We start from the raw sequence: 22,667 nt of genomic DNA on the forward strand, positions 1-22,667 counted from the left end.
CGCTACAATGATAAACAGCCTCTCATGTCATGGCCACCTGGCTTGGTCGCATCTCGAAATTTTGATCGTATCTCGGGCGAATTATTCGATAGAAATTTTCATCGTACCTCGAGCATGTTGAGCTGATCGTAGGTCGAGGTACCACTGTATATTTCTACTTACTACTGCTCACGGTTGAGTGCTGTTTTTCTCAACACTTCAATCTCTTTGCAGGAACGCCCCGCCCCGTTTCGCCCCGCCCAGTCATCCAGTGATCGACAAGGCCGCTATCCAATGAGATTGGTGCAACGTCAAGCGGCCTCCCCCTTCCCCTCCTCCTTGCGCCTGCTCCCGAACGCTCGCGTTTCGCTAGGTCACCTCCCTCCCTCTCTCCCTCTCTCCCTCGCTCCCTCTCGCTTCGCCGGGATAGCCGAAGAACAGAAAGCCACAAACATGGAAGGCGACAACATCATCATGTCCGTTTGACGCGGAGGGACCTTTTCCCAAGGTGAGTTTGTTCATGTTTGTGTCTAGCGAAAGAGCGGGACGAGGGCATTTGCCGAAAACTTTATCCGACTGAGCGTTGGGAATTCGGGACGGCGGGGGGTGTTGGGTAATTACTCCACTGTTACTACTACCCGGCGATACGTCACGCTTGCTAGCCCGTGTTTTTAGCCCAGGGATTGAAGAGTGAATTTCTTTTTTGGGGGAGGGAGGTTTTTTTTTTTACTTTGTCCTTCTAGGTAGCGTTCATTACATTTCATACTTGGCCGCCGCAAGTTGCCTGTTTCCAGCCAGTGATGGCCACTGCATAGAACATAGTCGTAGACACGGCAGATGTGCATTCCCGCAGCCAGTGAGTGAGGTGTTGGGGTCGGGGTCGGGGGTGGGGGTGGCTTGTGGGGGGCTCGACAACTTGAAATAGAGCCCGGTTGGAATGCAAACAGACCCAGGGGAGAGACTGGTGTCTTGACAGTACTAGAGTAAAGGGAGTTTGCTCCAAATAAGCAGGCAATCTGACATTTTTGCTCATAGAGCAGGACCCCCCAAGCCTACCATTTGGCTTTTCTGCACAACATATCGAAATGACCCCTCCCTGGGCCTGTGATTGAGGGGTCCATTGCTTTTGCATGCAACTTTCCACTTTTTCAACCTTGAGCCTTGCAAAACCATCCTTTGTTTTTATCGTGAGCCAAATTTCTCTCGTGTCGGCACCAAACCAAATTTTGGGCCTTTGCCAAGTGTTTTTTTCCCCCACCGCTGCAATGTTCTGCGAGTGGTAAACGACGTTTGAGAGAGGCTGACATTTGAGTTTGTTTTCAGCTCCCGTCGATAGCCTGCAGACGGCCCTTACTGGCAGTCCAATGGCTTCCCCGGCGCTCGCCAAAAAACACAGACGACGTGTACGCGTGTACACACGGCGTCTCCGCGAAGACGGCAAAGTCGAGCCCCAAAAATGCATTTGACGCACGCTCGCCGGCTGGCTCCGAGATTCCCGACGCGTTTCCGAAGCCACGGTCGAAGGCGCTCGGCGCCGTTTTGTATGGGAATGACAAGGCGCCACGGGCCCTCGGTAATCAATTCAAAATTATAGCGAGAGCCGCTCCAAGTACTCCGGCGCGGCTTGCCAACTCTGCCTCTGAGGCCGTACTTTTCTCGGTATGCGCCTGCGTGCGTGCGTGCTTGCGTTTTACGAGAGAGGCAGCTTTTGATATTGAACCAACTTTGAGAGGCCTACAATGGGGCATTTCTTCTCCACTCTGCTTCTTGTCAGCCGCCCCGCTCAGAGCGCCGTGCTTTCGCAGGCCCCACTTTCAAACAAACGACGACAAGAACGCAAAGAAATCTTCACCGTTGGGCCCTTGGAGCGGGACCTCGATCCCAGATATTAATGGGAGTTCCCGCGAACGACTCCGAGCCACAAATTGGAGATTGGCTTTTGTGGCACGTGGTCTTGTGGCTTCTTCCTTAAAGCTTAGCTGACCAACAAAAATAGTCCCGTCGGGTTTACGCTGAGAACAAAAACAATAAGTGAAGGTATCTATCTTTTTGTAGTCCGTGCAATTTGTTTTTTTTTGCATTCCCCAACACAAGAGGCCATTTTTATACAGTGTGTATATATTTGGAAGCAAAGGCCGCCGAGAAGCCGCTAATAATAGCAACAAAGCTTGCTTCATGGAAGAGTGCGGGGGATTTTGGAGATCATTAGGGCTCCATCCGAAGCGTTGGGACGTCTGCCTTCCTGTTTGCTCATCCGTGCAGTTCGGGGGGGTCTTGTTGTTGTTGTTTTTTCAATGTGGGCCCTTTTTGGCACAGACGGCGCGAGCGTTTGGACGCTTTGCCCGTGAGCCAATTCCATCGGAATGTCTATTGAAGATGCCACCGGCTCTCTTCAATGAATACGTCCCGTAACCTTTGACACAATTGGAAGCTCTGTTGTTCCTCCCCTTTTTTCCGCTTTCTCTCTCCCGCTGCGTGTGTGTGTGTGTGTGTGTGTGTGTGTGTGTAAGCCTTCAGAGGAGGCCAAGCAGACATCACCAAGCGCAGAGCTGCTGACATCCCTTTCACAAGAGAAACTTGTGCAAATGAAGTCACGACTGCAAGAGTGGTTTCTTTTCGCTGGAGTAGCTTCTAATTGCAATTTTTGGATAGCTGGCAAGGAACTTCCCCCCTTTTTCACCAGAGTGTGAGATACATAAATAGAAGAGGACAGGGACGGACTGACTGACTGACTGACTGACTGAGTCTGGCAACGAGTCTCTTTTCATCTCCTTTAGGCGCACCTTTCTATTTATTTGATCTTTTCCCCATATGAAGCAGTCACGGCCATTGTTGTCGGACAGCCTAATATAAGGGTAGGTGGTTTTCTTCGAACGTAACAAACTCTGACTGGGGCTCCACTTGTAAATGGCACTATTTTGAAGGGAGCCGAAGAGCGTTCGTGTCGCGACGCGTTATCTGGCGGCAGTCTCCGCTCCTATCGGCAATTCCAAACATGCGCCACTTCCTGCTTACTAGAGAAAGACAAATTGCTGGAGGTTGAAGGCGAGGTCGGCCTGCATTGGTCCTCGCGGCCATGCGTGCGATGGGTTGTTGTTGTTTTGCAATGTTGTTTTTTCTCCTGTGATGGACGCCACCCCGTGCGTTGCTCCGGCTATCTTGAGAGTTCCCTAGGAAATGTTTGTGTAAATGCGTGCATTTTTGATGGTCAGTGTTGCGTCCTAACGCGAATATCTGCTCGCTGTCCGTACGATGACTTCCGGCCGGTCCCAAGGGCTCGGACGAGGCCATCTCGGGGACCGGCCTCGACTCCGGCCTCGACTCCGGCCTCGACTCCGGCCGGGACAGCCGTCTCGGCCTCCGTTCCGTGGTACTTCTCTGGCCGGGCTTCCGCAAGCGAACCCTTAGCGAGCGTCCGACTCCCCAGGAGCGAGGCGGTTTCCAAAGCGCTCCGTTTTGCATTGTGTGAATATCTGGCATATGGTAGCCATCTCGCCCTGGCGGCTGAGCTCAAGGAAATTCCAATGTGATCGAATTCAGGCCGCAACGCAGAGACGCACACAAACGGCTCACATTCGCACTTTGGCAAATTGTGCCAAAGAAACAATGTAGCGAGAGTTATCCGGGCATGCCTGTCTTTCTTTCTTCTCTGGCATTTGTTTGCGGCTTACTGGGCGCTCGCTATCTCCGCGTACACGTGGCAACCATTCCTTCTCGTCCTTGGCATTTTCCACATCGTATCGTATCTGGCACGCGCGTGCGCTTGATCTGGGAATTGTTTTAGCCTGCTTGCATCAAACATCTGGTCTTCATTTGTCCCGAGATCTAAATATCCTGCTTTCTTTCCCATACGACGTCCACACGGACCTTCACCGCTCACGGAAGACGCGGAGTGCTTATCGGCCGACGGGAGCGTGCTGTCGTGGGTTTCCGTGGCAACGTGGACAAACACGGGCGCCGCCGGAGCGTCTCTCTGTTTACACGGCACCCATTTTGGCATCCAATCTTGTTGGTTCAGCGCCTCCGCTGGCCGACACGCTCGAGCGGACGCTCTGCGGCCAATCTCTTTTAGCCCCCCCCAAAAAGTTGTTTTGGTCCCCGCCGGGAAGGCTCGAAATTTACGGACTTGACCCTTCCCGCATTAGTCTGCGAGACATTTGGATTTGACGAAAAACAAGGTGGAGGAGAAGGAGTGACCTTTGAATTTTCCGTGAGAAGTCCCAAGTGGCAAAGTGACACCACTACGGCAAGTCGGGGAAAAAAAACAAACTCGACTAAATCTCAGCTCCGACGCTTCGTTTTGTTCCCTAAAATGGATTCAATTGGATCTTAGGATGTAGGGTTGTTTTTTTTTTCTTTCCTGAAGAATGTGATTGTGACTGTCATGCCACAATTGTGATCTTTATTCAAATGTTGTTGCGCAGCTCTTTGTCAAACAAATATGGATCTATCTGTATCTATTTGGATGAGTAGATCTGTGAATAGGCTGAAAGCTCCACAGTGGCCCATCAGATTTATTATTTTATTTGGTAGAATTCCTTCTCTAATTATTGTGTGTTTTTTCAGATGCCAGCTCTTTTGTGGAGTCCTGCGAGTCTGACAGCCATCTGCTTTTTATCTTGGTCGCTGGGTTTCTGTGCTGCTCAGATTTGGAACCAACAAGGTAAAACACTTGCACTTGATCGTGGAGAACTATTAAAAAAATGCCTACTACATTTCCACGCACACCTTCTGTAGGTACAGACAGTATCTTCATATAGAAAGGGAGTGCGTTGTGAAGCATGAACGGGTTATACAATGTCTTTTTGCCTTTTTTTTTTTTTTACATAACCATAAAACATTGTAATGAAAAACATCTTTTTTGTGCAACCACAAATGGTCTTGGCGTCCAATTTTCTTCATTGTTTTAGTACTGCCCGCCTCCTTTTACTGATATGTTTCTTCAGTTTTATTTTGTTGCTGCAGTTTTTCCCCCCTCTTTGTCAGTGTTTGGCTAATCTGGTATTAAGAAATGCTGCTGGGCCCCCCAAACCCCCCATTTATGAATCTCTGGAGTCTGGGTTCTCCCGGCGTGAGCCAAGTTGAGGTTCAATTCTTGATTTCATTTCAAGGAATTCAGGCCTTTAGCCCTTGGAGTAAAACTTTCTTCACCTCCCCCTATAACCCTCGCAGCGCTTTTATTTTTTGGGAGACAAAGCACTTTTCTGGAATTGTTTTCAACACCCAGAGTTCGATGATTAACTGTAGACTCGGATGGTCTCTTATTGAAACGTGGGTCGGCCGTGTCCCTCCGTCGGTATTTCTCATTTCCCGTGACTCCGAGAAGAGACGTGTGGAGGCTTTGGAAGGCCCTTCTTTGGTCATGTTTGTCTGCCGCGCTGTCACCAAATACGTACGGCAGGCCGGCGGCCAGGCTCATGTTTTCTGTCTTTTGGTCTTTGCAGATCCGGATGTGCAGTACGGCCACTTGGGCGCCAATGTGACACTTTTGTGCGGGAAGTCCCAAATCAAGTAAGAAATCCACTCTTTGCGCCGCTGTCTTTTTGAATACGGTTTCCGCTCAGGTGTGTGAAAGAAGAATACATGTTGTTAAGGGGTTTCCTCTGGAATTATCTTTCAAGATAGACATATATAGACTTGAAAGTTACCGGCGTGACTCCTAATCTCGCTGGAGACTGGCAGTCAAGCGGCGTGCCGCAAATGGCTAACCCTCACTGAACCAGAGCGGGATAGCCACGCGCTTCCCTTCGGTCGAGCAGTCGGGGAGCGCCAGGGTTTGAAATGTGATGGCGGGGCCTTTCCGTCCGTCGGAGAGACGTCTTCCTAACCCTCTCCCGTTCCCCCAGGACGGTGGCGTGGCAGCTGGACGGCAGCCCGGCGTTGCCGTGGCACCGAGTGACGCCCAACGGCTCTCTGGTGCTGCTGCACGCGGCGCTTTCGGCCCAGGGACGCTACAGTTGCCGCGACCGGCGGGGGAGCTTGCTGGGCTCGGTCAAGCTCCGACTGGGACGTGAGTGCCGCTCGCCGTCTCTCCTTTGCCCGACGGACGGGCACGTTGCCAACGGCGCTTTCGGACGCTATTTTCGCCGCCGCCCGGACAAAAGACTCCATTTCCTGTGACTGTCTCTCAAAGGAAATGGCTCCTTTGCGTGTGGGGGGGGGGAAAAAGAAGCCACGTTTGCGCCGGAGCTAGCTAACTCCCTCCGACTTTTGTCTATGGTGCAGTTCTCCCCGGGCTGCTCAGCATTTCGTGTCAAGTTCCCAATCACAGTCACGTTCGCTGCTCCTGGGACCCATCGGTGGAGAGCTTTCTTCCGGTCAAGTACAACGCCTCCCTCAGGTACGAGCCGCTCGCCTGACCACCTTCCTTCCCCGAAAGCCCGGGCCCATTTTTGTTGGGCGGCATTTCCCATCCGGATCCCGGTCTTGCAGGGGGGTGGGCCACAACTGGCAGACGTGCGTGGTCAACGCGTCGCACAACTACTGCGACGTGGTGCACCCGCCCTTTTGGGACATGATCCACACGCTTCGAATCACGGCCACCAACGCCCTGGGCTCCAACATCACGGCTGCCCGCTTTAAATTGGAAGCGCTGCGTAAGTGGCCACTTGATTTGATCCCATTTTTTTTTTTCAAATGACTCTGCATGCTTTCCATCTGGATGTTCTCCCGCCGACCGTGCCGTGGTATGCGCCCCGTACGGGAAGCCATTTGAAATGATAGGGGCCGCGTTGGCGCGGCGTTCCGGTCGTTTGGGCCGTCCACTTTCCAGAGTTGCCTGTGTTTTATCTTATTTCAAAGAGTCTCTTTGATTGTAGACCACAAGCTAGGGCTGGCAAAAGCCCTTTCCGACGTGCTTTTCTCATTGGTCTCTTTCAGTGAAACCCGACCCTCCGGAGTCGGTGATGGTGAAACAAGTGGAAGGCTATCCGGAGCGCTTGAATGTCTCCTGGGATTTCCCCTCCTCGTGGCCCGTGGACGACAGCTTCCCGCTCACCTTTCGCATCCGATACAAGCCGCGCGAATCCCAATACTGGTCAGAGGTGGGTCCGAGCGCCGGCCTTTTCTCGTAACGCCACGCCAACGCGCCAAGCAACAGTCTTTCCGCCCACGCCAGGTCGACTGGGACAAGAGCCCGGCGGTGATTATGGACGCTCTGGCCGGTCACCTTCACCAGGTTCAGGTCGGGGCTAGGGACGGGCTCAACAGCGAGACCCAGTGGAGCGACTGGAGTCCCCTGCTTTACGGGCGGCCCTGGCAAGGTCAGAAAAGCACTTTTGGTTTGGCCGTCTTCTTTTTTTGTCACCCATTTGTAAACCACGCTGCGTACGTTAACTGACTGACGGTGCGCCTTTGTCGCGCAGTCGCCGCCACCTCGGAATCTCCAGAAGATCATTTGCCAGACTACTTTTTCCCCTTCCAAACCAAGCCCGAAACCTCCACTGCTAGATCCCACAGTAAGTTGAAATGGATGCTCGTTTGAAATGTGGTGGGGGGGCTGGTGGATCTGTATAATAATAATAATCGGACATAGGCCCTGTCGTCGTCATCATCAAAACAAAAAGCCTACTTGTCATCACACCCAGAAACTGCGTATGACGAAATTGGTGGTGCTTCTCCATAAGCTGCGTTTACTCGGCAAACGACCTAATTAAGTGATAGTTACGGACTTGTAATTTGGCATTCTGCTGTTATGGATACAGGTATGCACTTACCTCTCACTGTCTTTCACTTACCTTACTTCAGTCAGCTAGTAGGAGGCAGATCACCACCCAAACATCTTTTCATATGACCTCAGAAGGGAATGTGTGTTGTGTTACCGCAAATTTAGAGTTCTCATAATAAGACATAGGCTTTGTCATCATCATTGACTCGACAAAAGCCTAATTGTCATCATAGCCAGCTGCGTATGACCAAATTGGTAGTCCCTCTCCACAAAGTGCGCCTTCCCGGCAAAAGGCCCAAATAAGTGATCATATCAGATTCGTTGGCACTCTGCCGTGATGGATACATGGCGTTTCAATTCCCACGCTCTCCGCCACAAACTCCTCTTACCTTCTCTTCCAGAGCCGGTGGCGCGGGACGACAGCCATTTGGCACTGGCCGTCCTCCTGGCTTTGTTCGGCGTGGCGGCAGCGGCGGCCTCGCTCACGGTGGCGTTGTGGTAAGCGACGATGGACGCGGGTCCCGTCCGGCCAATTCCCCTGGATGATGACAACGCTCTGTTCCCAGGGCGAGGAGGCAGAGGCAAAGGTGGCGTTGGTGGCGGCGGCGGCAGCCACACCAGACCAAACAGGAGCTCGCCTCTGTGGTTAAAATGAAGTCGGCGCCCGTTTGATGTGAGTCCTTCCTTTTTCCGACTTCTTCCTCCAAAGCCTTTTGCAAAAGTCAAGACGCGTGAGTGACATGGCCGTTAGGCCAATAAACATGAGCCGATACTACATTTAAGCAAATACACGTGTGGATTCGATGTGTCACGCAATACTCATCTTTTTTGTGTCCTTCCCTCTCTTCAGGTTAAGCTGAAACATCCCCTTCTCCTCAGCCCGTTGTAGGGCTTCTCCGAAGAGTCGCTCAGGCACGGACTCACTCACTCACGCCATCCGGCCTGCTCCATCGTCCGTGCCTTCATTCAAGCCAAAGTGTGTCACGATTGTGCCAGGTTTTGCTCATTTCGATTGGTCAGAGGAACAGACACACTTTTTAAAACCAACAGGTCATGCCGTCGTCACTTCATGTATTCAAATTTCAAAAGGCCTATTTACCTTTTAAGAAAAATCAGTGGGTAAACCACCATTGCCACATATATACCTCAGTTTGTTTTGTCTTGACATTCACTTGTGTGATACAAAGCTAGGCTAGGCTAGTCGTCACAAAGCGATATCCAGCTAATTGTAATTGTTTCTCAAAAGCTGCCCCCCCCCCACACACATTCAATTGCAGCTTTGTCTTCGTGTTAATGTATATCATGTTGGTCGTTAGTTTTTGCTTCATTCTGATCCGCAAATCATTGGCTGAAAAACAATTTGAAATTGTACATACATCGCATACTGTTGTTTTGTTTTGTTTTCCCTGGTGTTGGGACACATTTTGTATATGTATATATTCTTTGGGCAAAGTGCAGTATTAGTGACTGTCCACATTTTGTTTTTATCGCCCCGTGTTGGCCAGATATAACCATAAGCTGTTATCTTCCCCCTCCTCTTTGTATGTTTCTGTAAAAATAAAAAAAATGCTATTTTATCACATGAAGCAGCTCAGGAGTCCTTTCTCTCATTCCTTAGGATGTTTATTGACATTTAAAATTGAGGTGAAACAGCGGCAGCAAATTCAAACAAAGTTCCATGTGCAAAATAGGCTTTTGTGCGTGCGCAAGCTAGACATCAGATATACAGGGTGCTCGAAAATGTTTCACCCCATTTTGTAGGCCAATCATTTTGACCATTTTCACAGTTTTGCCGTGTAACGTTTGGCATTTCCATCTTTTCGGGTTAAGAATGCCATTCACGTCAAAAGAAAAGGCATTTGGCGTGTTGGAGGATGCGCGGACTCGGTCGCTATCCCAAGACGGACGGGCCCCTTGGCCAAGTGCTTATGGCGTCCTTCTCACACTTATGGACCAATGGTTACGTGAGTTCACATCCCGGCGCTGTAAGCTCTTATGTTACCAAAGGCATTGGCTCAAGTGCTACAGTGCTCACTCGCCATTGGCTGAATGGAGGGGAGTCATTGATTAATGGTGTTTTTGGGTGGGTCGCTTGGCATTTCTATCTTTTCAGGTTAAGAAATGCCCTTCTGCATGTTGGCGTATGCTCGGACTTTGGCTAAGTGGTAAGTGCGTCAGTCTCATAGCTGTGGAGCTCTAGCTGCGTGGGTTCCCATCCCGGCCTCCAAATACTCTTATGTTACCAACGTTAGCCTTTGAGAAGCAGTGGGATCTCAAAATGACTCTATTTCTAATGGGGGCCCGTGGTCCAAGTGGTAGGTGCGTTGCCTTCAGAGCCTCACGCCACTGGCTGCGTGGGTTGGCCAAACTCCACACCGGAGTGACTGGGAAGCAAACCCACGCAGCCAGAGGCGTGAGGCCCCAAAGGCAACACACTTAGTACTCGGACCACGGGCCCCCATTAGAATCGTTGTCATTTTGAGATCCCACTGCTTCTCAAAGGCTAACGTTGGTAACATAAGAGTTTACAACGGCTAGTATTTCCAGGCCGGGACGTGAACCCACGCGGCTAGAGCTCCATAGCTATGAGACTGACTGGCCTGTGTTCAGTGACTGAGTCGTCCCAGCATCCTCCAACACTCAAAGGGCATTTCTTAACCTGAAAAGATAGAAATGCCAAGCGTCACACCCAAAAAGGCCGTCAATCAATGACTCACCCACATTTCACTGTCGTTAGCCGAGGGCGAGGGAGCACTGTAGCACTTGAGCTCATTGCCCTTGGTAACCGGGCAATTACCAGGATGTGAACCCACGCAGCCGGTGCTCCATAGGTGCGAGACGGACGCCCTAACCACTGTGTTGGGAGACCGTGTCCGAGCATCCTCCAACACGCCAAATGCCTTTTCTTTTGACGTGAATGGCATTCTTAACCTGAAAAGATAAAAATGCCAAACGTTACACACCAAAAGTTGAAACGTTTCTAAACAAGCTTTGAAAATTTAAGGTCAGTCCAACAAAAATGGTCAAAATGATTGGCCTACGAAAAGGGGGTCAAACATTTTGGAACACCCTGCATTGAACAAAAAAGAACTCGAAAACCACCACCCATTGGATCGGTGACTTGGCGCCATCTAGTGGACAATGAACCTCAGGGCACCCGTCCGTGGCTCAGAATAAAGGACAAAACCTGGTTAGCCACAAAAAGCCTTCAATCAAGTAAATCATTTTTCATATCAAACGGAATCTGCGTCCTTGGTTAAGGTTTCAGTTTTTCCGCCAGTGTAACAATAAATAATGGTTGCCATTTCTACTGAAAACTTCAAATCAAATAGGCAAAGGCTATCTTTGATGCCAACCGGAGCAAAGACGGCGTTCAGTTGGGGACTGAATAAATACGGCTAAAATGTGTGTTTAGTGCGTGTGCACGTGTTCCCCGTAAGCCTAAGCTACCCGCGCGCCGGGACTCACACGTCGATGGCCACGCCGTGTTTGCTGGAGAGGACGTCTCTGGCGCCGCTCAGGTACATGAGCACGGAGCAGAGGTGAGGGAGCGTGGTGGCCGTGCCCAGGTACAGCCAGTAGGGGAGGGGCGGCGCGTGGCCCAGGGGGCACAGCCACAGGCCCCGCCGCACGGCGTCCCGCAGGTGGTGCGTGGCCATGGCCACGAAGAGCAGCCAGGGCAAGGAGCACCAGGCGTCCTTCAGGCGGGCCAGCCACATGAAGAAGCGCAGCGAGAGGCACAGGACCGGGATGAGCGTGGAGCAGTGGAGGGGCGGCCGTCCGGGCAGGGAGACGGCGGCCTGCCGGGGCCAGACACAGACAAACAGACAAACACATGGACAATGACCTGATGGTATGACCCGCGGGACCGAGCCGGCGGGAGGGCCAAACCTGCAGCGAGAGCGAACCGGCCGCGAAAAAGTGGTCCAGGTCCACGGCGGCCGCCAGGAACCCGGCCAGCAGCGCCTGGTAGAGGTCGCTCCTCTTGCGCAGTCCGATCACCAGCGCCCAGGACCACAGGCCCACCGCCGCGTGCGCCGCATTGTCCAGCAGGGCGCGCGGCCACGGGTGGCGCTGGAGCGCCGGCAGGCGGAGGACGTGGTCGGCCGCCACGCAGAAGGCGCCCAGACCCGCCGACGCCAGCAAGGAGGCGGCGCTGAAGGTGCGCAACAGGGCGCGGGCCTTCTCCGTCTCCGCCGCCGCCGAGCTGAGGGGGACCGGCGATGGCGAGGACGACTTGAGCTTGGGGAAGAAACCCTGCTGCATGCTGCTTCCACGTCAGCGACGAGCCGGACCCGCGACGCTCCGTCTCAGCGCCGCTGTCTGCCCAAACGACAACAAGACAATCTGTTAGAATCGGAAGCAGATTCAATCAATATGCGGTCATTCTTTGCAACAAATAAAAGCCTTAGTATACATGGTTGTTTTTTTAAATAAAAAAGCCTGACTATACATGGTCGTTTTTTTAATAAAAAGGCCTTACTATACTATGTCGTTTTTCAAGAAAAAAGCCTTACTATATACTATGTCGTTTTTTAAGAAAAAAAGCCTTACTATACTATATCGTTTTTTAAAGAAAAAAGCCTTACTATATATACTATGTCGTTTTTTAAGAAAGAAAGCCTTACTATACTATGTCGCTTTTTTAAAAGAAAAAAGCCTTACTATACACTGTCGTTTTTTAAGAAAAAAGCCTTACTATACTATGTCGTTTTTTTAAGACAAAAGCCTTACTATACAATGTCGTTTTTTAAAGAAAAAAGCCTTACTATACTATGTCGTTTTTTTTTAAAGAAAAAAGCCTTACTATACTATGTCGTTTTTAAAGAAAAAAAAGCCTTACTATACGCTGTCATTTTTTAAAGAAAAAAACCTTACTATACATGGTCGTTTTTTTAAAGAAAAAAGCCTTACTATACTATGTCGTTTTTTAAAGAAAAAAGCCTTACTATACTATGTCGTTTTCTTAAAAGAAAAATGACTTACTATACATGGTCGTTTTTTTTAAAACAAAAGCCTTACTATACATAGTCTTTTTTAAAGAAAACTTAATATACGTGGTCGTTTTTAAAAGCCTTTCTATACATGGTCTTTTTTTATTTTAAAAAAGCCTTACTATAGATGGTCTTTTTTAATGCCTTACTATACATATTCATTTTTTAAGAAAAAAAAGCCTTACTATAGATGGTCGTTTTAAAAAAAAAAGCCTTGCTATGCCTAAAGCAACCCGATGACTTTTCATTCGTCTTGATTGGAGGCGCTGCGCGAGCTACTGCCTAGGGCTTCTAGCCTACTAGCCTGCTACCCTGCTAACCTGCTAGCTCGCTCGCTCGCTGACCTGGTAACGAGACAATCGATGACAGCCGTATCGTGTGGGCTGAAACTAGATTGTGGACGCGTGGCGATTACTGCGAGCCAACCACACCATTCGCTTGTCATGATGCTCCGGCATAACACGAGCGCATTAAATACAGCATATGTATTTATTTTTGGCATCTGGCAATATGAATAACACTCACCCCATCATCTCCTCGCAGTTGAAGTGGAGATGCACGGTCCGCCCCGCCCCAAACAACAGTCACTTCCTTGCGACAGCAATAGCGTTGCAGCCTCAATGGATAGCGCCCTCTAGCGAGTTGGACGCTAACCAGCTATTGCACGGAGCTGCCTACTGGAACGGTGCCGCTTTCACGTTCGACGATGGCATTTTCGAGTCACCCAAGACCGTTTCAATTTGGCCCACAAGCTCACAGTGTCATTTGGACGGCCCGAGGTTCTCGTGGAGGTGGAGCCACGTCCATCTTTGCGTCGTAGAGCCCCGCACTGTTACCGCCGACCGGGGCCCATGTTGGCTGACGGCGTCAATGCTTCAGCACCACGGACAGCGCAGTCCAGCTGGAGCTTGGACTAAAATTGCTCCCCATCGGGGAGTGATGATGAGTGATCGACTTTTAAGGCTTTATGATGCCAGACGCTCACTTGTGGCTTCTCACAGGTGGACAAGGTGCTCGCTGCTTTCTTTGAATGGAGCACATCATGAAGTCTGGTTGGGTTTGCGCGCAGTTTGCTTTGGACATTTCCCCAACGTGAATTGTACTCACCACAAGGGACGACGTCGTGGTACCCAGGTCGTTCCTTGGGCCCTTTGGAAAATGACCATGAGGCTTCTCTAAAAGAGGGGGAGGAATGTTGAATTAGAGACACAAAGACAAATGGACGAATTAACACCGCTACACAGCTACACCACCACCAGCTGACAGATGCGAGATGGTGTATTGATTTCTCCTTAGTCTCCCTATTGGCTTGTCAGGATAACCAAGAGAGAAGCACGTCTAGTCATTTTAGCCCAAAAAATCGAGAGACGGACCATCTTTCCGGCCCACTTGGGGCCGACGGGCGGGAATTGAAAATGAAAATGGACGGAGGGACGCATTTGAGAATTCAAGGCAGTCGCTAAGAAGGAGGAGCTGTGCTGCTAAAATGAGAGCCGCAATCATTGTGAAATGGTCACATTTAATGATTGAAACCTGTCATAGTATTTACAGCTATAAAAAAGAGCCCATGTACAGGTTACCACATTCTACGTACCGCTAATACATACATTATTATTTTAATATTATCATTATTAAATAATAAACTTTTGTTCAATGTTAAAGTTACATATCATAGTTTACAAAATAGGACCAGAGGAGTAAGCCGTTACGGATGTCGGACTGAGGGGAAAAAAAACAGGTGGTAACAAAAACTAAAAACCTGTGGGTTGTTTTCCTAAAATACCTATGAAAAAAATACAATAAAACACGGCTGATCGGAATAATAAAAGAGTGGACCTTGGAAAATAGACATTTGGACGTGAAGGCGTCAGAGAGCAAAGTCATTTGTCTTCTTTTACAGCCAAAAAAGCGCTGGCAAACAAACAAAAAACAACAACTGGGCAGCTTAAGACTTTATTATGTATATAGATATATATGTACGTATATATTTTTTGTTTTCTTTTCATTTTTTGAAGTCCAAATCTTTATCTAATTTTCTCAGAAGTAATCCATACTTCTGTTACTCGACTCTTGCTTGCAAGTGTTAGTCCTCATTAAAAACAACAACAAAAGAAAACACCAACATTGAACAAAACAGCTGACTTTTGAATTTCAAGTGGAGTTGATTATCCTCATTTTTTGTGGCTTTTGCAAGATTCCTCCTGGATTTGATCAACCCAATTGATCAGGCTTCTCAAATGAACACGCGCTTTGGAGACGATTTGACGGCAGGGGGGTGCTTGAGTCTTTGGCATGACAATTTAGCTGTATGCGGGGGTGGGGCACTGGCATACAGTGCGCTGGGCGCAAACTCGTACGCACGTGCTGAATTTTTGCTCCGGCGAGGTTTTTTTTTTTCTTCCGCCGACACTCCCGTATTTTCACACGCACAAAAAAGGTGGCTGGAGACTCGGCGACAAGATAAGAACAAAAGCAGAGAAGAGAGACCGTAGCCATTCGGCGTTAGCATTAGCGGCCAGACAAATGAAGGGAAAGCCAGCAGCCGCCGGAAGAACGTTCGTCCGGGAGGTGTTTTTGGCAGACGCAAATGATCTGCGGGCAAAAAGAGAAACCAAAAGATCCAGCCTCTTATCCTTCTTCCTCCTCTTCCTTCTTCGCCATTCAGTCCATCTAGATAGGGGGACAAAAGTTGCACCAGTTAAGCTCTCATATTGGAATTCCCTCAATTGTCAACCCAAGCAAAGCACAATCCTTTCCTTTGTATGTCAGAAAATGTGTCATTCGCCACGCCTGCCTCCGGATTTGTGAGACACGCTTGCCAGTAGATGGCAGCCACGCTCCGTTCGGAGGACTTAATGACATCACGGCGATCAGACTACATCAGGCAGGGGTGGTGGCCAACTCCGAGGACGGTCCTCGCTCGCTTTTCCATATCTTCCGCCACCACCACACCTGAATCAAATCATCTGGATCGGTATCAAGATTGTGGACAGCTTGCTGACCAGCTGATCATTTGATTCAGGTGTGCTAGAGGAGGGAAATATGGAAAACAGACTGGATGACAGGGGCTCTCCAGGATCAGACTTGGCCACCCCCGGATGACAAAACAGAGGTCGGACTCAGTAGGGCATTTTACACACAATATGTTTGCCTATCATTTGGCAGCGCGGTCCAAGGCGGGAGCATAAATAGAAGGGACTCCACGCCAGAGAGGGATGGACTTGGACTGGTCCGTGGGTAAGGGAGGCCACGCGAGCGGTACTCACTAGACGAAGAGCAGCGGCAGGAGCAGCAGGAGCACCCCCGACCAAAGAGGGCTCACCCAGGCCACGAGTCGGGCGCCTCTGCCCACCGCAGGTTCGGCCCTCTGCGGCGCGTTGGACGAAGGGATGGGCGAGGTCTTGCTCTCTGCGGGGAAACGCACATTTCATCACTCCGTTTCCATTCGAGGGCTCCCGTCGGATCCGCGTCAAATGAGCGTGTGCAAAAAAAGCCCTATTTCGGGCAAAAATCCCTTGGAATCTGCAGCAAGAGCAATCAATGTGGAGGCGGTTATGAAGCAAAGCGGGGGAGAAAAAGCAGATCTCTTTTGATGGCGCCCAGAACTCATCCCGTTGAACTTTGAAGGTCGAGGAATGGCTCAGCATTTTCTTCCATGGGCCCGCCTCAGAGGACGGATGGATGGATGGATGGCTGAAAGCAAGCCAAAGCCACGGGAAATGGCTCCATCGTACATCCAATAAATGTTCAATGGTTATAACGGCGGCTCTAACGGTCCCCTGGGATCGGACGGCAATTCCCATTTAATGCCACTTGACCCTTCCATACGCATTTCTAAAAAGGAGGTGGCGTGCAAACGGCGCCACGCCGGCCATTTTTTAAAGGCTCCGCCAAACTGCTTTTGAGAGCATTGCCCACGATGATATTTCATCTGTCTGTCGATGGAGTGCCATTTTGGGGGAGAATTTCATTTCAACACTTTTCGTGTTCAAACATTGCCCCCCCCCCCTCCGCCCTATAAGGCATATCATCAGCAAGTGTTTCACGGCTGTCCTTTTTTTCCTCCCTCTGCTCGACTTGATCTATGACTGTAGTGCTACGAACGCGCTACAGGAGGCGCTGTTGCACAGTGAAAGTCAAAATCACTGGGGTGCCAAATAATGTCATTATATACAGTTTATGGAATGTATCTATACATGTTTACACGCAGTCTTTCTTTCTCCCTCTACTGCATCTATCGATTGTTTTCATTCGCTTTCACTGGTTGCTGGTTGCGCCATTTATTTTGGCCACCGGTGGTCGTACCGTCAGAGTCGGACAGCGGCCCGTGCCTACGCGTCAGATACTCGGCGTCGGTGGTGGAGGTGGTCTGCACCGGTTCTTCCATCCAGGGCGTGGCGTGGACGGCAACGCTCCAGTCGCTCCACGTTCCGATCTCCGTGTCTTTGGCGGCCACCTGTCCACACGGGCGGAAAGCCACGTTTTACCAAACAAAAAAGACAATACGGTACAACCGTGGAACGCGTTGTGGGGAAAGCGAGGGCCAATTGAGCCAGAGCTCTCTCTCTATTCTGCGAGCAGTGAGGTCAAACGGGGGAGCATTTGGAACCGCGACACTTGCCGCAAAAAGATTTGATGAAAAAAAAAATTGGATCTGATTTTTTGTTCGATTGTGAGCAAAAATGACAGTCAGGCTGTAAATGCGCACGTCCGCTTTGGACGCTGGTACCTGGATGATGTATTCCTTTCCGGCGTAGGCATCGGTGATGGTGTGAGACGTACTTTCAGACAGTTCCACCTGGGAGAGAAGACATAAAAAGAAGGAATGAGATCATTTACTTGTAAAAATCAACACCAAGTCACATAGAAGCCGTGAGCAGCGTCTGACACGCGATCGGCTCGGACGCGTTTGGCAAGCGGCGCCACGGCCGGGAAACCCGGCCACGCGGCCAACTCTGAAAAGTATTTGAGAAAAGGGCAATTTACGAGTTTGCTGGAAGTGGCCGCCTCTGACAGCTCTTTCCTTCCTTCCACGTATAGTGGCACCCATAAATTACCGCTTCGCTGTTGCAATTCCAGCTTTAATGTTTTACGGCGGTTATATTAGCTGCGCCGTGCGGGATAGCGTTTTTATAGAGCGGTTATTTATCTACGAGCCGCCGCCCGGCGTGGTCACGCCGCGCGCCAACGGAGACGGCCCAATTTCTGGCCGCCGCGTTTTTGCACGGAGGCGGCCTTTTTCGACGGCGCTCCCAAAGCGGCGTCGGGCGCCGACGCGACGCCCGGATGGCTCGCCATCCGAGCGGAAAGCCTCGTCTGGGCGCGAACGACGCGGGAAGCCGTCGGCGCCGCGCCTTCCGGCTGAGCAGTGGCAGAAAAGGTGAGCGAGCTGGCCGCTATTCCCTCCCTTCCAGACAGACGTTGTGATTTAGTGACACCTTGCGCAGGTTCCCACCCAGACGTGAAACATATGGACAGACATCTGCGCAAACGGATCGGGAGTCTAATGCCATAAAATGGCGGACCGGACTGCTGGACCGCATTAGCAACACCTTCACGTTGGACAAACTCGTCCGCAAACGTCGAGCGTGTTTTCACCGTCAAGCGTTGATGCCCGAAAGATGGATCATGCTAAGGGTTATACGCCAAATGGTCATCAATTTTTCTATCTCTATAGAGCCGCAAACAAGAGAAGAAAGAAAAGCGAGTCTGTGAAAAAAACAAATCAACAAACAGTCAAACATTATTATGGTTGGTTCTTTTTGATTTGGATCTCTTTTGTTCTTGGCATTCCACTTGGGTTTCATTGAAATGAACTCATGGGATCAACTCACACAGCTTTTTTCCAACCCACACGTGTTCTACAAGTTTTGCCTCCTCAATCATGGCTCTCTTATCTCAAGGGTGCGTCGTCGTTAACCCCCCCCAGTGGAGGTTGGCCTCCATCTTGGGCGTTTCTCTCCCAGCCGCCACGTTTGGAAGGACGGGGCTTTACAGGACTTTACCTCGCAAACGGCGCGCTAGATTTACAAGCTTCATTTATTTAGTGGAACGCACTAACGACATCTGTGCGAGTCTCTGCGTATTTGACCGTATGCCCCTCCCGCCCTCCCGCCCGCCCGCGCACACATGCACTCGCTCGGCAGCGTCGTGGCTCGTGTGCGGGGGGAAGCGGAGGGGCCGCGGAGCGGGATTTGGCCATTGGGCCATCCGAGCTGTTTACATGTCGCCCGTGCAGCGTGACCGCGCTCGCCTTTTCTAGCAGGCGCCCGCTACGGAAGGCTCTCCAAAACACGGAACATATTGTGGACTTGGCTATATGGGATTTTAAGAGCACAAAAGTCTGCCAAAAACAAATAATGAGCAAGGCAAGGCAAATATTGGCTCAAAAAAATAATAAAAATTTGCAGCCGAACGCGAAGCCACTGCCAACGACAAAAAAAACATTGCGCATCAAAAATGCTTGTTTTGACACCCTCATGAATTGACCGCCACGTGAACTATTTTGACAGAATGGCATGTTTGTGGTTAGCAAGGGGATGAGCCAATAAGCAAAGAAAAAAAGAAAAAGAAGAATGCTCCTCGGGTTGCTGGACGAGGAAGGGAGCTTGAGCCCGCCTTCTTTATCCCCAGCAGAATGTGGGTGTCCCCAGATCGGGGGTTCCATTAAGGCTGGGTATTGGGACCTGCTCTTTGCTGCATAAGTGCAACAATAGCCAGAATCTGAGACTCAAAGAGGCCATTCAGCGGAACATACAGAGGCCGATCTGTGCCATGAGAAATGCTAGCAGAGCCGACCCAGCTAGATCCCCTCAAACTCACGTGGGGTCTCGGGCGGCTCCTTCCCCGGCAAAAAGGCCACGGTCCGTGTTCCGAGAGACAGCTTCCGTACAAGGGCATCGGACCCCCGCCCGACTCCCCTGGCCCCAGAAAAAGCTCCAATCGACACACACAGACGAGCCAAAGAACATGCATAATCGAGGGCCCCCCCCCCCACCGCACACAAACGGTCGGAGGCAGAAAGGGCGATAAGATAAGACAAAAAGGAAGATTAGGGCAGAAGATGGATGAAAGGAAAAGAAAATGAGGCAAGAAAGTCAAATGAAGACGGAAAGGCAAACGAGGGAGACACGGACGCAATTGGCGTCGGTCGGGTCGGCGCTCAGATCTAATCCGCTGAGCATGTCTGTTGTCCCGGAAAGGAAACCCAATTATATGGCACTTCCACTGGCCGGGCCGATGCCGCTCGCCGCTCGCCCGCCGTTCGCTCGCCGTGCGCTTCCGCCGAGAAGCTCGCTCTCATTACGTTGACGGACAGCTCCCATTTTTCCACCGTGTTTTCCTCCCATACTAGAGCGTATACACGCACGCGCACACAAAGGCAGAGATTTTACGACGGGCAATCCCCCCCCCCCTCCAAAACTGTCCAAGCATCAATTATCAAAGAGGGAACTAAAACATATGTACATCTTTAAGTAACAAAACAGTCTGCATTCAAAGCCAATCTTAAAAGAGCATTTTAGTGTGGCCACCGCCGACATCCCACGTATTTCCCAAGCTAAGCTAAATGATGGCCACTGTCAGGCCGCCCCGAGAAATGACGCGTCGGCCGGTGCCAGTGTCCTTCTGATGGGATGTTTTCCCCAATCAAGGTCTAGACATTTATCATGTGCAGTCTCAGATACAGATGGATGCCCTGAGGCCTGGCGGGCCGTCTCACTCCACGGATGGAGGGATTGTGCGACAAGGTGAGAGCGGAAGACGCAGTGCCTGGAAGCTACTGACTGGGAGACCGGGAACGCCACGGAATGACAAATGGCCAATGGAATTCAACAGTCACTCTGTTATTTGCATACGGGCGGGGCGGGCAGCGCTATGCTACTGGAAGCTCTAGACTGAACACACGGTGAAGACTTCAAAATCTGCCAACTAGAGTTCAACATCACCCCCAAAGGGAAATTACAGCGGAGCAATGTTAAGTTGTTGTCATCGCGGCGACCGCGACGTCGCTTTTAATTGCTGCGAGAGAAGAGAGCGTTCAAACCAGCTGGTGAAAAGCGGCGCTGGATTTCTTGAGGATGGTCGGACGAGTCGAGGCAACCTGGCTCTTTCTCCCTCCCCGCAAAAGGCCACAGTTAGCCGGCTTATGTTCCGGCACCCCCATCTCTCGTCTACAATCAACATAAAGCCTTTGCTATTTTTGCCTTATTTGCAAAAGACAATGTAAGACACTTCTGACTGATGTTTCTAGGATCCCGTAAACACAGAACCTGGCAAGTTAACGATTCTTTTTTCATGGGGACGCCACAAAAACTAGAGTTACATTAGCTTCTGGTGGAAGATAGCATCGAGCAGAGCAGTAACTGCGACACTCACTCGCTACCTGCGCGTGGCGTTTAATAAGCCGCCTTTTTTTAAGCGGCACTGCTTCGCATCACGCCAGCACATAACTCCATCAAGCATCTTTTGGGCAAGCGGTTGTCGCCCGTCAGCTTGGATCCATTTGAGGCTTCCGAGCGCGATCCGGCGGCGGGGCGGGGCCACGCTCGGCCTCGCTTGGAGTAGATTGCATCGTTCCGTGCTTTTCTGCGCCGTCACATTCCAAACCATCAAAAACATTGGCGGATGTGGAGAGTGTGAAAGTAATTCTCACTCGGCTGTCTGTCACAAAAGGTGAAACGGGAGCCCGCAAAGCTCTAATTGGCTTGCGCACAGTGCTAGAGCTACAAAATGGATTCACGCGGGAACCTGACAATCAAAGCCAAATCGAAGTACATAGCGGGACCATTTCAACGGAACTCATACTAATTAATACCTATACGGGCCGCCACGGGTTAAAGCCTGACCGATTCTTTGCCTTCCGGACAATGGCAGCGAAGCAACGGTGAGAAACGCCACGCAGCAAAGTGTTCCCGAAAGGTAGCCGCCGCCCTGCCCGTTGGAAATGAGCTGGGAAAAAAACGGTGAGACCAGATCGCTGGAAATGAGCGCAGGTGGGGAATATGGCTTGTGTGAGGTCCCAAGTGTTGAAAGATAACGACGGGGGGGACGGAGAGCGTCCGGGAAAGAGACGGCAAAAGAAAATGTTATTGGGCCTTTCATTGATACGCGTGCACGCCAGAGAAAGTGTAACCCAAGCGCCCGAAGTAACACCTAAGCAAACAAACGACACGCACGATAATACTGGAGCAACATTGGACCCCGGCGGACTCCACTTTTATCTTTAGTGGGAACACATGCTTCGACTACACGTACGTTAAGCCTGGGCCCCCCGCGGAGCCAAAGTCCCGTACGCCGTTTGGCCGTCCGACCACTTCGAGGAGACTTTCGAGGCCATCGTCCCGATTGGACGGCGACCAGCTTTGCCACGGCCGCCCGCGCCATCCCAATTCAACGCGGGAGGAAAAAAAAACAATCATATCATATAGTCAAAGCACCTCTACTTACATGCTGCCATTGTTCCTTGATGAGAGGGCGATATCGAAGGAAGTATTTCAGAGGGAAGTTGTCGATGTCGGGCCACGTCGCCGGACTCTGCCACGAAACCTCCAGCCTGCGAGCGTTGTAGCGGATGGGAGTCGCCGTCACGCGCTCGGGGGGATCCGGTTTGACTGCGAGGGGAGAAAGGAAAGCGCCGCCGTCAATGCAGTTTTTGCCGCTAGCTAGCTTGGGATGCGCCAAGATAATATCCAGACGGACGCTGGCCGCCATTTTCGTCCCATTCCTCCGCTGGCAAGTAACTAATGGTGACTATTAAGGAAGCAAATATCTACACTTTGATTTCTCCATCCATCATGAACTGTGAATGAAAAGAGCAATCGCTGGAGATGAGCTTTGTTCAAATGCTCCCTTTAGGTCCCATGCTCTAAGCTAGCCATATAGTGGTTCTTGGGGATTGGAAACCGTGACTATTAAATCTGCCAGCAGCCAATTGGACAAAGCCACAATCCCCAAAGGACGCAATGGCGTAAAATGCTTTGCTGGTGAGTGAAGAGAGAGAAAAAGAGGAGGGAATGTTTGGAAAACGA

The 22,667-nt window shown here is 50.7% G+C and overlaps 3 protein-coding genes across 10 annotated transcripts in view; 1 reads left to right on the forward strand and 2 right to left on the reverse strand.

Moving 5' to 3' along the window:
- The first annotated feature begins 356 nt into the window (after positions 1 to 356).
- On the forward strand, positions 357 to 9,231 carry il11ra (interleukin 11 receptor subunit alpha). 2 transcript variants are annotated; one of them, XR_013305657.1, is made up of 12 exons: positions 357 to 487; positions 4,546 to 4,642; positions 5,424 to 5,490; positions 5,826 to 5,989; positions 6,205 to 6,319; positions 6,412 to 6,575; positions 6,859 to 7,022; positions 7,097 to 7,241; positions 7,344 to 7,436; positions 8,047 to 8,143; positions 8,212 to 8,376; positions 8,496 to 9,231. XR_013305657.1 is itself a non-coding variant. In XM_077623477.1 (12 exons), exons 2-11 carry the CDS (start codon positions 4,546 to 4,548, stop codon positions 8,315 to 8,317), a joined length of 1,212 nt encoding a protein of 403 aa, XP_077479603.1. In that variant the 5' UTR covers positions 357 to 487; the 3' UTR covers position 8,318; positions 8,496 to 9,231. The 2 variants fall into 2 exon arrangements, 1 of the variants encoding a protein (XP_077479603.1); XM_077623477.1 differs by having other exon boundaries at positions 8,212 to 8,318.
- A 1,605-nt stretch (positions 9,232 to 10,836) lies between these two features.
- On the reverse strand, positions 10,837 to 13,325 carry tmem267 (transmembrane protein 267). 5 transcript variants are annotated; one of them, XM_077621937.1, is made up of 3 exons: positions 13,165 to 13,325; positions 11,537 to 11,968; positions 10,837 to 11,445 (listed from the first exon to the last, which is right to left on the reverse strand). In XM_077621937.1, the coding sequence occupies exons 2-3, from the start codon at positions 11,909 to 11,911 to the stop codon at positions 11,110 to 11,112; spliced, it is 711 nt and encodes a 236-aa protein (XP_077478063.1). In that variant the 5' UTR covers positions 11,912 to 11,968; positions 13,165 to 13,325; the 3' UTR covers positions 10,837 to 11,109. The 5 variants fall into 5 exon arrangements, with proteins under 5 accessions (XP_077478063.1, XP_077478065.1, XP_077478064.1 ...); XM_077621939.1 differs by having other exon boundaries at positions 11,537 to 11,992; positions 13,165 to 13,221; XM_077621938.1 differs by lacking the exon at positions 13,165 to 13,325 and adding an exon at positions 12,984 to 13,143.
- Positions 13,326 to 14,138: 813 nt separating this feature from the next.
- cntfr (ciliary neurotrophic factor receptor) overlaps positions 14,139 to 22,667 on the reverse strand; it is a 74,783-nt gene continuing 66,254 nt past the window's right edge. For all 3 annotated transcript variants that reach the window (XM_077621936.1, XM_077621934.1, XM_077621935.1), the window contains 5 exons: positions 22,087 to 22,250; positions 17,369 to 17,437; positions 16,945 to 17,095; positions 15,906 to 16,047; positions 14,139 to 15,309 (listed from right to left, as the gene is read on the reverse strand). In XM_077621936.1, the coding sequence (XP_077478062.1) occupies position 15,309; positions 15,906 to 16,047; positions 16,945 to 17,095; positions 17,369 to 17,437; positions 22,087 to 22,250 (527 nt within the window). In that variant the 3' untranslated portion in view covers positions 14,139 to 15,308. The remainder of the gene's footprint in view (positions 15,310 to 15,905; positions 16,048 to 16,944; positions 17,096 to 17,368; positions 17,438 to 22,086; positions 22,251 to 22,667) is intronic.

This window comes from Stigmatopora argus, chromosome 16 (assembly GCF_051989625.1).
Source record: "Stigmatopora argus isolate UIUO_Sarg chromosome 16, RoL_Sarg_1.0, whole genome shotgun sequence".
NCBI lineage: Eukaryota > Metazoa > Chordata > Actinopteri > Syngnathiformes > Syngnathidae > Stigmatopora > Stigmatopora argus.

What these genes read in the sequence shown, in the direction of transcription:
- il11ra (XM_077623477.1), top strand. Translation starts at nt 4,546, where the DNA reads ATGCCAGCTCTTTTGTGGAGTCCTGCGAGTCTGACAGCCATCTGCTTT. An exon ending in AAGTACAACGCCTCCCTCAG is followed by an intron (nt 6,320 to 6,411) that starts GTACGAGCCGCT and finishes CCGGTCTTGCAG; the next exon opens with GGGGGTGGGCCACAACTGGC. An exon ending in TTACGGGCGGCCCTGGCAAG is followed by an intron (nt 7,242 to 7,343) that starts GTCAGAAAAGCA and finishes TTTGTCGCGCAG; the next exon opens with TCGCCGCCACCTCGGAATCT.
- tmem267 (XM_077621937.1), bottom strand. Translation starts at nt 11,911, where the DNA reads ATGCAGCAGGGTTTCTTCCCCAAGCTCAAGTCGTCCTCGCCATCGCCG. An exon ending in CCGGTTCGCTCTCGCTGCAG is followed by an intron (nt 11,446 to 11,536) that starts GTTTGGCCCTCC and finishes TGGCCCCGGCAG; the next exon opens with GCCGCCGTCTCCCTGCCCGG.